This window comes from Temnothorax nylanderi, unplaced genomic scaffold, assembly GCF_030848795.1.
Source record: "Temnothorax nylanderi isolate EJ_2023f unplaced genomic scaffold, tnyl_v1.0 TNYL_tig0133_pilon, whole genome shotgun sequence".
In the NCBI taxonomy this organism is placed as follows: Eukaryota; Metazoa; Arthropoda; class Insecta; order Hymenoptera; family Formicidae; genus Temnothorax; species Temnothorax nylanderi.
This window is the reverse complement of record NW_027249195.1, coordinates 151,257-171,222: the sequence shown is the minus strand read 5'-3', so window position 1 is coordinate 171,222 and position 19,966 is coordinate 151,257. Positions and strand designations below refer to the sequence as shown.

General features: G+C 43.0%; 2 protein-coding genes across 3 annotated transcripts in view; both read right to left on the bottom strand.

Annotated features, from left to right (window-relative positions):
• Window positions 1-8,360, bottom strand: part of LOC139776960 (uncharacterized) — a 36,480-nt gene extending 28,120 nt beyond the window's left edge. For both annotated transcript variants that reach the window (XM_071714041.1, XM_071714042.1), the window contains exon 1: window positions 6,552-8,360. In XM_071714041.1, coding sequence (XP_071570142.1) covers window positions 6,552-7,057 — 506 coding nt within the window. In that variant the 5' untranslated portion in view covers window positions 7,058-8,360. The remainder of the gene's footprint in view (window positions 1-6,551) is intronic.
• A 2,296-nt stretch (window positions 8,361-10,656) lies between these two features.
• Window positions 10,657-16,670, bottom strand: Pmp70 (ATP binding cassette subfamily D member Pmp70). The gene is made up of 12 exons (XM_071713984.1): window positions 15,956-16,670; window positions 15,840-15,885; window positions 15,580-15,767; window positions 15,436-15,505; window positions 14,824-14,921; window positions 14,322-14,502; window positions 14,013-14,225; window positions 13,853-13,922; window positions 13,268-13,743; window positions 12,715-13,011; window positions 12,195-12,356; window positions 10,657-12,076 (listed from the first exon to the last, which is right to left on the bottom strand). The coding sequence occupies exons 1-12, from the start codon at window positions 16,069-16,071 to the stop codon at window positions 11,999-12,001; spliced, it is 1,995 nt and encodes a 664-aa protein (XP_071570085.1). The 5' UTR covers window positions 16,072-16,670; the 3' UTR covers window positions 10,657-11,998.
• Window positions 16,671-19,966: the final 3,296 nt, after the last annotated feature.

Below are 19,966 nucleotides of genomic sequence, written 5' to 3'. Positions count from 1 at the left end.
CTCCTTCTACGCGCACACGCGATGACTAACAGAAATCCCACAATGACACATTCGCACTTGACGGTGACGCAGAGCGCCGTATCGCGTGGATCGCGCTGTGAATTTTACAGAAGTTCTCGTTTTACAAAAAAAAAGAGAGAGAGAAAAAAACGGATTATTATTATCCGCCAAGTGCGAGAAAACAAGCGTGAAATCGGCCTGCAGTGTCTCAATCCGCGTCCTTCTACCGACAGCTCGAAACAATTCGCGGAGATCTCGCTTGTCTCTCGCCGAGGCAGAGGTGCAAAAGATGGCCGTAGATACGGCGGCGGTTAATTAATATGCGAGATCACGAGGTAAGGAGGACAGTTCGCAGGGCAAAGACGAAACGGTAACGTAACCGACTATCGCAAGACACACACTTGCGTCACGTTATTTCGTGACGCAACGTGCCGCGCGAGGCACTGAATGTCACACAATCGCGTTGACAATGTCGCGTTTTACCGAAGGCTACCACCGCGGCAGTCGCGGATTATCGTGGCAGGTGTCGGCGTTAAAACTGTTAACGTCGCCCCCCCCCCCCCCCCGGAAAGTGAATTCGCGTGGCGAAATAGATCTGGAAAAACGGCGAGATGAAGGATTCTGCGAGACGCGAGGCTGATCGACTGAACTACTTATCACTCGCCGATCCGCGGCTAGCATTACTGGCACGCGTTTCAAAGGAGATAAAAGGCTGGAAAACACGGTCCTTAAAAACGGACTTAAAAACGAGCAACGTACAAACGTTGCTTTATCGGAAATATGCTTCCGAGATCTCCCGGGTTTCCTTTATTCGTCTGTTTAGACATTTCTCTTTGTACGCGCGACGCGGAAACATGTTTACAGTTTGAGGAGACGGATGAACTATCACACGACCGCGTGTATACGTTGAGCTTGGCTATGAATTACAAATCTCGAAGAGACTGGAGTAACAGAAATTCAAATTCGCTCATTTTCCCAAGCGTTGCCTACGCGTCGGTTTACGTTCTACGGTGTATTTCTTCATCTCATCTCTCGGCGATCTCTTTTTACCGTCATTGAACGAGAGGGAAAAACGGGAGCTGGAAATTTATAAAACAAGCAATGTCTCTATAAATAATTCTCGCATTCGTTCGCGCTATTTTCATTTGGTTAATGGAAATATCACAGGATGTATCGGATAGCATTACCCCGTTGATATTTCCGTTCTTTCCAGTAACCTTCTGATTTTATCAATCTTTCATAATGATGATGCAACGCAAAAGGCTGCAAAATAAGGCACTAGGAAGTATATAAACATCACTTTTTCTCAAGCTTGCGAGTTCAGATTAGTTAGGAGGGTAAAAATATCAAGGGGCAGGAAATATTGTGCCTCTCTCGCATTTCCGTTCGACTGATAATCAACTCGCACTTTGCGTAATAATAAAGATCAATAAAGTATAATAATATATCTCCGCAAATCATTCGCGTCGCCAAAATCGCTCTGTTAATTCTACTCGATGCCGCATCAGGTGTTCTCCACTCGGTTTAAAGATGTATGTCGCTTATGTCAAAATAAAGGGATAAAGCTGAAATTTACAGAGATTGTGCATTTATAAATCCCAAAAACCTGTGTTAAATTTGCGATCGATTGTCCGACCCGTTTCTGAGATATTTGCTTTAAAAGTTACAGAAATTGTACATATATAGATATACTTCCCATGTAAATATCATAATATGTATCTCTGCTCATGTACGGTAAAAATGAATGAAATTTTTATGGTACACTTCTATGACATCGAGAATTGCAATTACGGTTTTTTAAGATTTTCTGTTTATATATATTTTTTCAATTTTTTAATGATTTATTTAAACAATATCAAGTACAAAAATGAAACAAAATTGCAATTTTTACGCTTTTTCTGTCCCAATGATACCATGTTGTTTATGAATATATTCTGAGATTAGCTCTACACTGTTTAATCAAGAAAACGAAATTATACTACATATAGCTATAGCGACATACATCTTTAACGAGTACGTGAATCTTCTAGTGTCCATTTCTATCTTTAATCGCGGTTTAACTTGCTTTTCATCTTTTTCTAGTTCTTAAAATTAGAGAAAGATAAAAGGTGAGTTAAACCAAGATCACAGTTAATCTGCGTTGGTAGAAACGGACACAAGTCCCAAAAGGTCTTTCTTTAACAGCGTACATTCGTGTTTATCGAAAGTATTTTCTCGACGGCAGAGACGTGTCATACTCCCGCTATGATACTGCCCATGGCAACTGACACACGCACAGCTGTTCGTATCGCGAGGACACGCATGCACGCACGCACGCACCCACACGTGCGTCGCGTTGTTCGGAGGAGGAAAAAGATCCGGCGTGCTACCTGCGCCTGAAACTGCCCCGGCAGGCACAAAGAAACGAGCGGCGGCGAATAGTAGTGGCTCTCGGGCGAGCCGGGCCAAGGAACACTGCGGCGAAGAGAAACGAAGAAAGAAGAGGGAGAGAGAGAGAGAGGGTACGAAAGAGAGAAAGAGAGGGATCAACGACGGACGACGAGAGATCTCGAGGGAATTACGCGTGGCGGACCTGATCGAGGCACCGTAAGAAAACGAGGCAGAAGAAAAAATATCGAGGACCGAAAGTAAGCAAGCGAGAAAGAAAGAAAGAAGCGGATATCGACAATATGTTGCGCAGGGAATTATATATATGTATAATACATGTGATAAAAAAAATTACATATAAAATACAATAAAATCATACATTAATATTATGTAATTCTTTTCTTTGTATTTTTCTTTCCCCTTTTCTTTCTTCATCACTTTGCGTGGTCCTTCAACACAATATTTCTTAACGTTTAAATTTATATTTAAATAATCGACTTATAACGGCTGGAACATCGATTGTGAATAAATTTATAACGCGTTTATACCGTTAACGTTATTATAATTGCGTTGAGTCGGAAAAAAATACTACACGCGTGGATTAGAAAAAATTCTTGAATATAACAACAATTCATCTAAAAACCGAAACCTATAAGAGAATTTGCATTGTCGGTGGGAATTTCGCGAAGCAATTAAAGAACAGGAGAAAAAAAACTGACTGGAAAAGCTTCTTTCTTTTTATCATCGTCGACCGCCTACTTTGCAAACGTGCTTTTTTACAACTTTTATAAAAATACCGTCGCTTTATCTATCTTATTACTTTACGTCGATATCCTCGCGTTTGCTGTTATCATTACGATTGTATTTTCTCCCCTCTACAATTTCTGTTTAGTCACACGCATTCTGGCGGGTCTTACCCCGAATAATAAAATAGATTCCTTTCTCCATCTTGCCTTCTCTCGCCGCCTCTTTCGTGTGTTTCGATCTCTTTCTTTCTCCCCCCCTCTCTATCTCTCTCTCTCTCTCTCTCTTTCTCGCTGCCTACCGCCGCAGATGGCTGTCACTGTTCCACTTTACAGGAGCGCGATTTCCCGAGATATCCTCTACCTACTATACTACTACACACCACCTCCGCCACCTCCTCCCGTCTCTCCCCCACCGTTTCTTTCTCGACTGCTCACCGCGGTATGCCAACCTTCCACTCCACCATATTTCTCTCGTGTACTCGCACGAAGCAGCGGCGGCAGGAGGTGGCGTGGTGGAGGTGGATGGATCCGCGCTGCGGCCCCCACGGACGCCTACGAGAGCATACGTATACAGGCGGTTTCAGGAGGACAGGTCGATACTTCGGGGCAGGCGGGCAGCAACGCTGCCGCGGGGTTATCGGTACTCGAAGCGAAACCGGGGGAGGACGGACCTCTCCCTTGGTCGGAATTTCCGGCGGAATCTTATTTAAGTCAGCAAAACGTCATCACTCTTCCGGAGATTTTAAATAGCATCGCGCTATCTCGAAGTGAAGTGTATGAAATGTGTTGACAGAAGGTACGTGGAAGATGTACATGTACGAAGAGAAATTTTAACTATATAAAGTATGGCTTGCATTTTAGGTCTGTTTCATTTTCGTACGCTTATCTCCTTTCATCGACTAGATTATCGTGGAAAATGTATCGGTATGCTACGCATACGCGTGAATACTTCATAAATATATACGCGGCGACTTACGCGCGTTGAATATTATAAAATATCTGAAGTAACAAAAAGATCAAGAAGAATAAGATATCTGCGTTGGGAAACTTGAGAAACTCCGCGACTGATAAGATAAACAGAATGGCGACGTTGTGCTATTGCGAAAAAAATGTTCGAGGAGCTCGCGTGTCCAATTTCGAATAATCTTCTACAATCGCGCATCGCGATTTGATAATAAGGGCCAAGAGGCATCTCAAATTTAACGCTTCAGCATTCCGAGCTTATAGCGTTTCGAGCGATATAATAATGAACGAATAAATTCGCAATTTTTACATTAAAACAGTAAACTAAGAAAACGATAAGATCGTCTTTTTCGTGTCTCGTCTGATTGTAAATGCCTCGAAGCAAAATGTCACTTTGTCGAAATATAATATCTAAGGATTCCCAAAGAAAATATCTACCTAAGAATTAAGATAATAAAGTTGTCCTTTTTTTTAATCTGATACGATGAATCGAAACACACCGAGCGGTTTTATACAGATAATCCTAAAAGTGTGACCTAAAATAACACGACGCTTTGTTTCCTTTATCTCTTTCCGAAGCAATCGACTGCCGCGTCTGGGACACCCGGTATACCGTGCACACCGGGTGTATATGCACTTCGTCCCCCCCCCTCTCTCTCTCTCTCTCTCTCTCTCTCTCTCTCTCTCTTCTTCCTCTTCCACCTCCTCTTCTCAGCGTCCAAAAGTGCACAGGCACGAAGGACGAGTCTGCACACGTTCGTTCTCTCTACCCGGGTCTCTATTCTGCCTTCCCTCCCTCCCTCTCATCCCCCTCTCGCTCTTTCTCCCTCGTGCCACTCTTTCGCTTCTTTCTTTACGGAGCCGGAGCATGGGGCGAGGTCCGATTCGAACGCACGTCGCGCTCGTGGGAAAAATAGAAGCGACAAGCGAGACACACGCACCGCGTCGTCCCCGGGCCTTCTGGGGGCGTCGCGACGGATCTCTCCTTCGCCTCCACCTTCGGTGACGTTCCTCCTCCGGATAATCGCCGGGGAGGGCGACCGGCGGCGACCGCGCTCACGAAAAACGAACGTCGGCGACGTGCGACGTGTGACGTCGCCGGATATCACGAACGTTTCAGCTGACCGACGATAATTCCTCGTGATTCATCCCGCGCCTTTGCGTTCCTTTGCGCCCGGCCTGTGGTGCGTTCCTCGGTTCATCGAGTACGCGTTTCTCGTGTCTCGTCTCCACGCGCGGAGAACGTGACCGAAGCCGGCCGCGGTCGAGAGACGCGGACGTTATTTCGCCCGATTGCGAGAGGAAAAAAAAGGAGAAAAAAAGAAACGGGATAAGAGGCAAGACATGTCGCGATCTGTCTTTAAGAGAAAAAAAAAAGTATGTAAAGCATTATGCAAACGGCGATGAAACAAGTGTAGGTACGAGTATTGTATTGCGTCGTCCTATAAATAATGCGGTACAAAAGGGAGCTTGATTTATTCGTCAGCTCCGGACCGAAAGACCCTTATCGCCAGGCAACTGAAAATTTAACATTAGAATGGGGAAAAAGTTGTAGATAATAATGGGGAGTACATTTTGAAATCGGGAAGTATATTTTGAATGAAAATTAAACTGTAAAAGTTTAATGTAAAAGTTTCCTGTTTTGTTTCGGCATGCATCTTTAAAAGACCGTGTTATTTATTTATGGGATGGGATCCGATGCGCAAATCGTGCGACTTTTACCTTCACGTAGTAACTTTGCATACTTTTTTCCGCGTAACGTTGAATATTGTGCCACGTTTCCCAGTACTTTTCCTGCGAGCTTCTCCTTCGGTCGGAGCGCGATCGTTGCCGACAATTGTCTCGATTTAGGAGCGGGGAGCGTAAAAAGACGCAGTTAAAGCCTCAGGTGCGATCGAGATCTCCGATCTATTCTCCATCGCGACTTTCTCTTCGAGTACCTTCTCGGACGAACTTTTGTCCTTTTTTTTCCCCTCGCTGAAAGCCCAAGAGCTTCGTCGCGAGATACAATAAACAGCGCGGTGAAGCAAGCCATGTGAAAAAAGGGCTGCAATCTTCAATTACACGCTTTTGTCAGTCGAATGTTAAATCAATCAATAAATCAATCTTTATTAACTTATTAGCCAAGAAATGTGAAATCTTGATTTACAAAAAATAACTTACTCATACCGTACGCTTTTGTCGGTCACAATTATTACATCCGTGGCCTCCGTCATCCGTTTTTCTCTCTGTTCCGTTTTAAAACGCGAGGGCGATCTGAAGGATCCGCGATTTCGGATCCCCAGAGTTGTGTTCTTCGTCGCGACGGGCGGAGTATTGCCCCTCCTTGTCTCCCCGTCTCTCTACCTCAACTCGAAAGAGAAATTCTCGAAGGAAATCGCCGAAAAATCGCGTCGACAGAATCCCCGATGAAAGGGGCGAAGGGGAAGAGAGTCAGGGAGGGGGAGGGGGGAGAAGAAGAAAACCTTCACTCACCTCTCGCGATGCAGCAGGCAGATGCGCTCCTTGGCGACCTTCAGCTTCTTGGAGATGATCTTCTTGAGATTCTCCACGGTGTCGTTGCGGTCCACCGCGAGCTCGAACTGGCCGCCGGTGGTCGGCGTGATGCACACGGTGATCTCGTCCCGGTCGGCGGCCGCGGCCACGCAGCCACACCCCGGCTGCGGGGCCGGCGGCAGCTGCGGCTGCGGATGCGGCGGCGGCGGCGTCAGCGGCTGCGACGACGACGACGTCGTCGTCATCGTCGGGCAGGAGGTAGCAACGGCGGCGCGGGGTTCCGGGGACGCGGCCCTTATCGAGCCCCGGTTATCGCGGCACTCGACGGCGGCGTCGCCCGTGGTAGGGGCGGCGGGGGCGGCACTCGCGTCGTCATCGTCGATCGTCCGCATCTTCGAGGCGGCGGCGGCGGCGGCGTCGTCCGCGCTCTCGCTTCCCATCGCCGCTACGTCCGACGTTCGCGGCGGGCCCGCGGTGTCGTCCATCCTGCCACGGTGCCGAGAGGGGGGGGAGGAGGGGACCGCTGCTAAACCCGTCGATCGAGCGGCACTGCACGCGCGCGACGGTAACGAGGAAAAAGAACTTTCGACCCGCGCACACACACACGAGGACGAGGAACGTCGGCCGCGCTCCGCGCTCGCGACTACACTCTTTCCGCCGCTACGCGCTCGCGTGTACGTCTGCCGTCTCCCCCTACTCCTCCTCCTCCTCCTTCTCTTCTTTCTCCTTCTTCCGCTCCTTCTCTCTCCTCGCCCCGCTCGCCCGCCGTCGACTGCTTCTTCTTCTTCTTCACCTTCCTCCCCCTCGCCCCGCTCGAGGGACCTCGCGCTCTCCTACGTGCTCGTCGTCGTTACCGCCGTCTATATGCATGCACCTGCACCTGTACTCCTCCCGGCGCGTCCCGCCGCCTCCGCCACTGCTCTTCGCCGTCTTCCTCCCTTCTCGCCGCCCCTCCCCCCCCGCGCACAGCAGAGCGTCGGGCCGTCGGACGAGCGAAGGCAGCCGGCACCCCGAGGAGAGCGGCCGCGCGCACGCGGCGAAGAGGAGGTGGCGGACAACAAGCGACGGTGGGAGGGGCGGGGAGTCGCGCCGCGCGACGGCAAGAGACGGGCGGGAATGAGGGGGGAGCTATGCTACGCGAGAGAGAGAGAGAGAGAAAGAGAGAGGAAAGCGGAATTCGTGGCGTCCGGCACGAGTGGCGTGCACGAGGAGATCCGGCACGGTGGCCGACGACGACGACGGCGACGGCGACGAACGCGATCGATAGCGACGCGCGATAAAGTCTATTTTCCTCGGAGGCCTCGCTTAGCCTCGACAGAGAACACTGGTCACCGCTTCGTTCCTCCTCCTCCGCCTCCCGCTCCTCCTTCTCGACGGTACTGTGCGACACACACGTATGTACATACATACAACGCGACGAGTCTCCTCCCCCCTCACCGCTCTCTCTGTCTCTCTCTCTCTCTCTCTGGCTCACAAGCGGCTGACTTCGCGTTCCTTCCTTTCTTTCTTCCTTTCTCTCCGTCTCGGCGTTTCTCCTACCTCGAGACCGTCCGTCTCTCTTTTTCTCGTATGTGTGTGCGTGTCTCGCTGGCTTTCTCACGCGCTCGCGCACTCCACGTATATTTTTCACGACACGCACGTATACGCACGCACCCACGACGAGACGACCCACCCTCGAGCGCTCGAATCCTGCGACTGCCTGCGACCTGCGACTAGCAACCGAACGAAAACCGGAGTCCCCGGAGCTTCTGCTAGATTCCCAGACCCCGGCGGTCGCCGTACCGTACCCGTTCCACGAACGAATGCGCGCGGTCGAAGTGACGCGAGGCGAGGCGAGCCGAGTCGAGCCGAGCGGCCGGTCGCCGCGGCCGAGCCGAGCCGACGCGAGCCGAGTCGCGCCGAGCGGCGATCGCCGCGATTTATCCGAATTAATTTTGTTCGGCCACTTTGATCGAACTCTATTAACTTATAAATTGACTTGTAAATTAACTTATGCTCGTCATATTTCGTTAACGCGGATAGAATAATTAATTTTTTATTGCTTGATATGTGATAAAAAGGATTGGATCACAGAGATAACGAATTTATGTATCGTAGTTAAAAATTTTGCTTTAATGCCGATTTGTGGTTCAGTTAACCGCCGATTAATTTAATTTAATTTAATTTCTTTTCGCTATTGTTAATTTATCTTAAAGCTATTAGTTACTGTTAAGCATTAATTTATTAATTACAGCAAGAACAGTGTCTTGAATGTTTTTCTAAAACGATTGTGCGAGTTTATTTTCCGTTTTCAAAAATTAATTTAAAAGTTTTTAATATGATATTTTGCAGCACGCATTTTTCTTATAAAACGATTTATATCTATATTTATAATAATTTATTTATATCTTTATACATATATGTTTACATGTTCTTTTAAGCTGTTTTGGTAAAAATTAAATTAAACGGTCTATTTAATTTTTTTATGTATGCTTCTTAAATTCTTATTTCTAGATTTCAGCACCAAGGAATTGTAGAGTTATAATGTCCGCAAATTTGACAAATAAATTTGAAACTCAAGACCAAGCCATATATGAATTCGAACAAACAAAATCCATCCCGACTTATAGAATAATTATTGCTGCGGGATCACTAGAGATGGAAGAGCTTGGTCCAAGAAGCAATTTGTTTGGTGAATCGACATTCCATGTCGATTCAATACGTATGTCGTTTTTTAATTTTGAGAGGATGTTGCATTTTGCCGAAGAATTGTGTGGATTTTCTTTGGGTAAAATATCAACTACATTTTTGTGTGTATGAAGTTAGCATATCAATTATCATCAATTAATAAATTTTTTAATAATAAATTTTTTGCGTAATATATACACGTATAAAATTTTGTTTTTTAAAATTATAAATTTTCTTTTTCTTATTTATTATGTTCTTTTTTTTATTATATTTAAAATCCTAGGTACACAAAATATATGCGTACTTCCAAGAAACATTTCACCAAAAACAACAGTATATCCAAATGCTGTATTTTTATCGCCAAATTTACTTGGCGCAGATTCATCCTGCGAAGCTAAATTGCTTGCGCGACAAATTGGAAATATGTGTTCCAAATATTCTCTTAACAGTAATTACAGTATATCCAAATGCAGTATTTATATTTCCGAATTTACCAAAACTCCCAAGCTCCCCAAGCTTGACGACCAATTTCAAATTTAATGTCTCCTCTGAAAGATAGCCCAGTTTCTCCGCACGAGCCCCACTCGTGCGGGGGGTGCAGTTTGGAATATAAAAATTCCTGTGATCAGGTGGACTCGAACCCGGTTCCTCGGAGTTACGAGTCTGGCGCTTTACCACAAGACCACACTGCCACCCTCTAAGTATTTCATCAATAACCAACTTATCTTTCTTTTTTATGAAGTAAGTGAATGTCTGTTATACAAACTGTCACACGAAGTAATAGTAACTGTAAAGTACTAACTGTCATACAAAGTAATTTATTTATTAGGAAGAAAAAGAGTATATTTCTCACTTTCGTCGAAATTTTTCTGGAAATTAAAATAAAACATTGAGGATAAAAGAGAATGGGAAGAATAAATCGTGATATTGCGACCCAAATATTTGTTCTATGTTACAAGTAAAAAACAAAGAAAGTCGCGAATTTTACGTTGTATGATAATAGAAATTAATTAGAAAAATTCCGAAAACTTGGACCTATAAATATATTTAAAAAAAAGTTTAGTGGAAGAAAAAAAAGTGTTGCATTATTTCCTAAAAGATACATTCATAAAAAATAGAAAAAAAATATTCTAAATCAATCGACGATTTTTTGTGTTGGTAAAAATTTCCTATACTATTCTCGACATCCTTATCTGATATAAATGGCATCCGAAAGGAACCTAAAAAATATTTTAATCAATCTTTAATACAATTTTATCTCTATATACACATCTAAATAAAGATTTATGGAAATTGATGAAAATTGGATTCAAAATTACTAACTTCTAAATTTCTCGGCTTTAAGCGTTCTGAAAAATTCTTGTAAAAGTATAATAAAGGATTTAATCAAGTAATATCGTTAATTACTTACACAAGCTCGATTAGAAAAATCTCTTTATTTTTTACAAAATATCTTTACACTTATTAGCTTCATAGAAATTTGCGCTAAGAAAACATTTTGATTCCAGAGTTTCTATTTGACTTCAAACTCATTAACGTATTTTAATAAATCCGAGTCCATCGTATACATTTTCTTAATAATTATAGAAAACAATTTATTGTAATAGAGAAAGTATTTCGGAATATGACAAAGTTGTTGTAAAGAATAGAATACTTCAACTTTATTCGAACATGTATATACGTTATAAAGCAGAAAAAAAAGAATTTCTTCTACATATCAATAGGAATAATGTGTCATTTATAATAACTTCGTCAAACAGATAAAAAGATCTGCAATTGCGACGCAATTGTGGAAGAAAGAGAATCACAAATTATAGTCCCTCAAAGCATCTTTCCTACGTATGCCTTGCTGATTTTAATTTGCTCCGGATTTACAATAAGTCTTCCTTCATTATATCTATCATCCTCTTATTGCTCAGCAATCTCATTATATAATTTTTTGGCTTGAATCACATATATGTCTAACCAAGTGACATATGCGATCCACACATAACGATATTAATAATTACATTCTTATAATTAAACGTACTTTACAATAAATCCTGTCATGTACACATATATATACACTTTTCTCGATATAATACAACTGTTAGTAAGACCTCGCGATTTTAATTCGATCTTATATATATAATTTGCATTGTTTAGTTTGGCAAGTATTCGCTAAATAGAAAATCAAGTGATCATTAGTAGTTAATCAAATTTACACTGGAAAACTCTAGGCACTATAAAATTGGGTATATTTACAGTTATATCTCAAAGGGTCCGAGGATCCAAAAAAATTTCAAGTCATTTATGATGACATCACATATGTTTCAAGCTCAAGGTACAATCGAGAATATATTGCTAAGAATATATTATCCCGTAGAAAAATATCGATCGAAAAATATATCATTGTGCATGGCAGGTTTGACTACGTACCTGCGTGAAAGAATCAGTGATAGCGCCGAAAATAACTGCGATCACGCCATTTGTCTTTACTTCACGTGCCTAATTGTATAGTATATACATCCTGTACAATACATATACATTCTGTGTGTAAGGCATCCTGTGATTTATGTATATTTAATACTCAACAACACCGGTCTGTCGTGATAATTTTGCACTTTATCTATTATTAAAACTACTGAATAATAGTTGAAATTTCGTCTATCAAATCGCGCTGGAATTGTTTAACAAAACCAAAAAAAGGGCTGAATTAAGCTAAATTAGATGCCCCTCGCACGCAGGCGCGTTTCCGCGTATACAAGGGACACAAGAATTCACGATCCGAATTCTATCGTGTCTTGTTCGATCGGCTTGAATTCGTAGCCTCCTCGGCCATCCATATGTAAGTAGTACTAGAAACAGTAAATAGAAAGTTAAGCAATGATAAAACAACATAAAATACATGATAAATGTAAATACATTTGTGGCAAAAAGTTAATCAACGGAAAAGAAACAGATCGATGGCGATACCTCGTGATGCTTCCAAAGAGAGCGACGATGCGAGACCGTGAATAGCGTAATGTTCTCTTGTCTGCAATATCTATACATGGAATCCTCGACGTCGACGCTGACGGCACTCGTACACTCGTCCAAGATCGCGAATTGCGGTTTATGATAAAACAGCCGAGCCATCTTAAATAATAAAAACGATTGAGAAATACTTCACTAGCGTCATGATACAATATTGATATAAGATCTGTTCTTCTCTTTAGTTGAACTTCTTGCACCGTTTATCTTTTTTCTTTTTTTCTCCACGTTGGAAAGAAAAAGGGAAAAGATGAACGGTGCAAGTTCAGCTAAAAAGAACTGATCTACAGCAAAAAATATAGTAAATGATGTGGCTGCATTGTTTAAAGTACTTTAAAGCATCGATAGGATAATTCGATAATTTTACAATACTAGGGTACAATTACAAACAAGATATTAAGTTATTTTACATGATAAATGTCAATCTTGAAAGGCGCGAGAAAAGAATAAAAAAGTGACTCACTGCTATACGTTGTTTCTCGCCACCCGATAAGACGTCCATCCAGTCAGCTACCGCGTCCCAACCGTGTTTTTCACTGTTCAGACCTTCCCTTTCCAACAAATGGGTCAATTGCACCAGCTCCAGGAACTTCTTCAGGTCGTCGTCGCTAGCGTTACCGCGTCTCTTCATCTCTTCCTTCGTGTGGGGATATATTATCTGGTCCCTCAATGTCCCCAGCGTCATGTAAGGACGTTGCGGAATGTAGAAGAGCTTACCGCGTGGTGGTTTCGTAATGGTGCCGGACCAAGTCGGCCACAACTAAACATTACAATTCGTAGAATCAACATATATAGACCTGTCAAGATCACTGACGCACTATTCGCGCTATTCGCGTAGATAACGGAACTTTCAACTTATCATTCTCTATATCAGAAGTAACTTAATATCTAGATAAGATATTAAGAAGAATCTCGGGCAGATTACGATACGATTCAATCGACATTGACAAAATCGATTCACAAAGACATTGTGAGACGAGCGATAAGTGAGAAACGGTATAAATAAGAGCACGTACTTCGCCAAGAATCCTAAACATGGAGCTCTTGCCGCAACCGTTCGGGCCACAAACCAGCACATTCATCCCCGATTTCACTTCGAAGGACAGCGCCTTGACGAGCATGTCTCCGTTCGGCGTCACCAGGGGAACGTTATCGAAACGTATGATGTTGTCGCGCGGCACGATTTTGCCGTTACCAGGATAACCGATCGTGTTTTCCTTGTAATCCGAGACCATCGTTCTCTCGTACTTTCCGGCGTTCAGGTCGTCGAGGACGTTCTTGATCTCGGTGACCCGAGCCGTGAATCCCGCCAGACGCGTCAATTCCCTGCCGGCTAGCACCAATCGGCCGATCGCCTCGGCCAGCTTCACCAACATCCGGCCGTACGTGTAGTACGATCTGAACCTGTGATCGGGCGTGCCGGAGAGCACGGGGTGGTTCTCTTGGAAGAAGGGTATGCTCACCGCGTAGAAGCCGACCACGGTCGCGAAATCTAACAGGAAATAGCGATTAGCATTAACAATAGCGTTAGATTAGCGTTAGAAAGCATAAGCTGGTATAGATAAAGCGCAATGTCGTTAACATGACAGTTATCGTCTTACATTTTCCAACGAAATTATCTACGACGCCCATCAGGACTTTAAATTCCAAGAATTGACGGAGATGAGTCACCTATAATGAAAGAAAAACACAATACAAATATAAATAACATTATTGAGCGTGAATAACACGCGTGAATAACAAACATTTGGAAATACTCACGAGTTTGTAGAAGCTAGCTAACAGCGTCAGCTTCTCCCTGTTATTTCCTCCGTAAAAGGCTATCTCTTCCGAGTTGACAATCAATCTTGAATTGATATGACGATACTCTCCTTCCAGTCGTTGCTCTTTGACTGTCATTGCTCCGATCGGCTTGCGAAGATGAGTCAAAAAGGCACCAGCTACTACCAGATACGAGAGGATCAAGAGCGGCGTCTAGAAAAAGATAACATTATCTGTGGCGATAAAATGCTTATTCTGCAGTAATATCTTCTGCTTAATTATCATTAAATAAGGTAAACGTTTATGCACCTGTCCGCCAAGAGTAGTTGCCAATCTATACACGTAAATACCGATGTCCAATAGAGGCTTCGCTATATTGCTATAAAGATCTGTACAGCTTTCGCAGAATTTATCGACGTCTGTAGTCAGTAGCTGATCCGGATTCGCGATTCGAGTATCCAGGTTACTCATTTTGTAGTAGGTAAAGCCTCTGCGAAAGAAAGAAATGCCTCTTTTGTTAAATATTCAAGGTTATTCCTCAACATTTCTTATCGCGTACCCATTGAACAAACATCATTTCAATCCCTAATTTATTTTAGTCATACATTATTTAAACGGAAGTGCTGTCGATATCAGCGACAGACTGAATACCTTTCAAAGTTATGCAAAATACAATAGAAATATGCACGCATCGATAATGATTCATTAATTGCGAAATTACTGTTTCATATGATAAAGAACTACTTAGGCTGACAAAAATAAAACGGAATAGAGTCCAAGTTAACAAAGAAATATATATCAGTATACTTACTTAAGATAATGATCCAGCAAATAACGCGTGATATTTGTACGCAATCTCAACTTCATTTCACTTATACCATACTTCAGTATGTTGTTTACGATCGCTATCTAAATAAATACAATCACACGAAACATTAGCACATCATTGGCCGGTATTCATAGTCGGTTCTTATATTTAAGACCATCTTAAGTACAATCTTAAGATGTCATTAACCAATCACAGAGCCGTATTAGCATCTTATGGGCCTGAGCAGAATAGCTGACTTATAATTTTAAGACAGTGTTTTATGCTTTAAATCTTTGTTTTTAGCAACGCACAATACTGTCTTGTGTCTCAAGTCTTACAATGTTGACACTTTGTACACTCGTTTAAGACTTGAGATACAAGACAGTATTGTGCGTTGCTAAAAACAAAGATTTAAAGCATAAAACACTGTCTTGAAATTATAAGTCAGCTATTCTGCTCAGACACTAAGATATTACTTAAGACGGTCTTGAAATAAGATCTGATTATGAATACGGGCCATTTAACTGTTTTTCAATAAAGCTGAGCTAAAATTATGCTTAAGGAAAGAATTTCATTACCATAAGCAACCTTTAGTCGATAGAATACTCTGCTTACCATCGGCACTAGGGCGAACAAATTCATCAAATGCCGCTTGAACAATGGCCCATCCATATTGACAATCGACCTGGTAGCATACAAGGTTTCGCGTCAGCAAGATAAAGCTTGTTTAACGTCACTAATCAGAAATGCTGCACATACGTTTCTATCACGGTGCCCTTATTGATCAGCCACAAGTCACACAGAGTCCTGCCGACCAGGGCGCTCGCCACCAGGAGTACAAAGCCAAACTCCGGCGACAATACACCGGGGATACCGATCTTGAGCAGCTGACAGAGCCTGCGGAAGAAGGCGGCGTTGACCTGCGCCTTGGGGCCTTTCGGTTTCTCCTGCAGACAAGTACACAGTCAATACAATATCTCGGTCTATCTCTGCGTCAGGATGCTATCCCACGCTCTTACCTCCTTGATGACATACTGAATATCGTTGCCGGTGGGCCACTGGTTCCTGAAAGCAGTTGCCGTTGCTCAGAGACAAATCGCGAAATGACGAATGACGATTGACGCGCAATATTTACCTGATCCGCTGCGTCCGTCGCCTGCTGCGATTCCTCAGGATCCAGATGAGCGTGCCGACCGCGGCCGCGCCGGCCAGCGTGCGTCTGGTGGCGAATTTGGTGAGGGCCGGTGCCATCTCGGTGGTGTCGGGCTCGCGTGGTGCGGGCGTGCGTTACCGTCCTGGCGCGACGGCTGAACTATCGCGCGTGGCCTGGCCTTTGGAGCATAGAGCCAGGGGACACGGACGGAGTGGATGATGAGTCGACCGTGTCGTGCCGAGGTGGTGGTGGACGACGACGCCCGAGTGGGAGACGCGGCGGAGAGAAGGAGAAAGAGAGAGGCGAGAGAGCCCGAGCCGCCGTAGCTCCGTTGATTCAACCAGCACGGGCATTCCGCGTGTACTTTCTGCGATCGCGTAATAGCGGAGTGTCGCATTGCACGTAACAGCGGAGATGAAATATATACACTCAAAGTCTTTCCTCCTCTCTTCGCCGCTGCCGCTGCCGCGGATGCAACAAAGCCAGCAAAGCCCGTCTCGCCGTTCTTTCTCCTTCTCCTCCGTCTGCGCCGGCGGCGAGAGTGCAAAATACAAGTATATGCACTCGGAGAGACACTCGAGATTGCAACGTCCGATTGCCGCGTGCTCGAGCGATATGCATGCCGCCGAAATGCTGAAAATGCTGCCGTTGCGCAGCGACGCGTCCGACTACTCCGACCACTTACTCCGAGGTTCTCGAAATGGAATTTTACGGACGACTCTCTGCGCCGCGGTTTCTCGTGTCTCGTCTTGGAAAATCAGTTGACTATATACGATGTGGGAAAAATTGCTCCCTCGCGTGCGGTTCCTCATCGTGCTCCTGATGATATCGCGATGTTGCACGCGAAATTATTTTCTGTGTTTTTTTCACTTCTCTAAATCGCGTTTATATATATATATATATATATAATTTCAGCCTTTAATCGCTTCAATCAATCCCACGGCAAATCTGAGTCTCAGAATAAAAAATGATAAAAAATCTATAGATTTTGAAGCGATTAAAGGCTGAAATTATATAAACGCGATTTAGAGAAGTGAAAAAAACACAGAAAATAATTAAGCATGAATATTAAAATAGAATACTAAAATAGAAAAACGAAAAACATACATATATACGTGCATAATATTACTTGTTTACTGATAAATTTTTTTATTACAAAAGCGATATCGCAGCAGTGATCTCATAGGATATTCTGAATATCAATCATTCTAAATTGTGAAACAAGATTGACAAGATGAAGAAAACATATTTTATATATAATTAAATTATATATAAATAGATTGCAATGTTGATTTTATTATCGAGAATTTCCCTCCAAATTAGCTTTTTCTTTTTATTTGAATTATATATATACTCAGACAACACACCATGTCCAAAATCGGAACATATAAGATGTCTTAAAGATGTCAAAGCTGTCTATAAGACGTCTTGTAATTATTATGGAAATTTCTAATTTTATAAAAACACGGGGATCGATTTCACATCTTATTGGTTCTCCTCTTCCGTTAAAATATTTTTGACATTTTACCAATTGGCGCAAAAGGGGGTGGCGGGCGAAAGACTCAAAACAGTCTTTAATTATAATTCGTTAATCTTCGCCTCCCGGCTTTCAAAATTCGACGAACGCATGAGAAACAAATTGCGTTTCCGCAAAAAATATAACATCGATGCGTCTCGTCCGCGATAGATAAGTAGATAACACATTCTCAGACGTAAAATGTCGCCCCCTCTAACGAGCGCGTCGACCTTGAAAGAAGTGTCTACGTTTTCGTCGCGATTTCCTTACACCGCCTCGGAGTTCCGCTGTGGTCTCTTAAGCCAAATCTACAAAATGTGTTCTTTGCTTCCTGTTTTCTGCTCTTAATCTCTTTGCGACTATCTCGTATTTCGCAATTCCGTCGCGTAACGCGACGTTTTTTGTTCTCTGTCGCCCAAGATAAAAATTGACGAATTTCAGAAGAGACAAATTAAGAAACATCACGTTACGCGACGAAATTGCGAAATACGAGATAGTCGCAAAGGAAGTCACTACTCCACGTATTCGGTGATATATGAAAGCGTCGGTGGTGGAGAGATTCAATTGCACGTTGAAAAACGACTTGTGGATAAGCTCTTCACGTTCCAGGGATCGTACAGATTCATAAGACTCGCTGCCGCGCCTCTTGTCGAATTACAATCGTCGCAGACACAGAACGATCGGCATGCGTCCGGCGGACGTGACGCCCGCGTCGCCGAAAAACTGCTGCGCACGGTGTACAGTCGCGCGAAGATCGCCGCGCCGGCGAGATTTCGAGTCGACGATCCGGTGCGCGTGAAGGTTAAGAGCAGAAAACAGGAAGCAAAGAACACATTGTGTAGATTTGGCTTTAAAATCGGAAGGAAACGAAAAACCGGCTCAGAACGCTTGTCGCATTTTAAAAAACGGCTTGAAAAAGAATTGTAGAAACTTTTGTTCCTAATGACGAGGGTGCTATATTAATTTTTTGGTATCTCTTATTCTCGTTTTCTCTTCCTCTCTCCGCGGAGCAACGAAGAAATAAAAAAACAGCACATGATTTTGCCGAAAGGCCCGAAAGTTACCCGCGGATGAAAAGAGGGATGAAAAGAGTTGGCAAATCTGATTGGTGCCGCCATATTTTGTGCCATTGTTTTCGAATGCGTGATGCGCTTCGGCCAATGCGCGTTTCGCGCGCGCCAGTAAGACAAGACGGCGTCCCTCGATGCACTTTCTCCCTCCCCTTCTGCTTTTACGTTCGCCAAGGTCGCTCTCCTTGCATTTCTTATCTTCATAATGAATTACCCTAAATTCAGATGGAATTTCAAATTGCGACATACGTAAAAGCGGCGCATCTAAATACATGTAAATGAGAAAAACCGTTATTTTTCGCTTTTAACAACTCAATGTGACGCACGCAGACACAGGGCGCGTTATCAAATGAAGGGCACGAGGGGGGACAGCGGGAAGGCGCGAAAGTGCGAGTAGAAGGGAAACGGAAATTCCCTCTTTTTCATCCTCCGCGCTTCTTACCGTTTGCCTATTATTTTTCCCTTTCCTTTTTCCCCGTCTGAATACTTCGCCATTTCGACCTGAATGTAGAACGTTAATAAAGTCGTACATGTATTTGTGTGTATCGTTACGAATATATTAAATTATCATATACATAGATGCAGTCTGTGTATCTGCAAAAAACTAGTTTTTCTTCTATTTTTCTGCAAATTAATATACATGAGATTTGTATTTTGTCACCGCGCTTTAATATTTAAGTTTTTAAATATTATATATATTATATATTATAATATTTAATAATTTGAATATGTAAATTAGTTTCGAATGTATTATATATATTAGATATTATAATATTTAATATTTTGAATATGTAAATTAGTTTCGAATATGTTGGAAAGAAGACAAGGAAGGATAGAGTTCAGTTTAAAAAAAAATAAAAAAAAAAACTTGGTAGACGTTTCCTGGAGAACCGACGCGAGGTATAAAACGCGGAAGATGACACTGCAAGAAAATGTGTATTTACGGTATAAATGACATCGTGGATTAAATCACACAGCAATGAGTCAATCTTTTTTACGGTATATAAGAGGGAGAAGAACATCATCGAAAAGAACGGGTTCAGAATAAAAACAAAATATCCCGAGAAAGACACGCGATTGACGCTAGAGTGAACAGCAATGATGACTTCGGCGAAACTCCAATTAACTCAATAGGCGATTAACTCAATACCTGTACTATTTCGCTAACGTAATCATAGAATTAATATTTTGTTATTCAATATATGGGAGAAAGAGATTAAGAACAACGAACTGTAGAATTAGAAACTTTTGCTTCAAGCAATTCTGCTTGAATTGATCGTCGATTGAAAGATTAACTTATCAAATGATACTATATATTGCGAACCATTTAACTAGACGTCGTTCTTAATTATTTGTTGTTTAATGTATGAAAAAAGATTAGATTAAAGACAACGAACTATATATAAT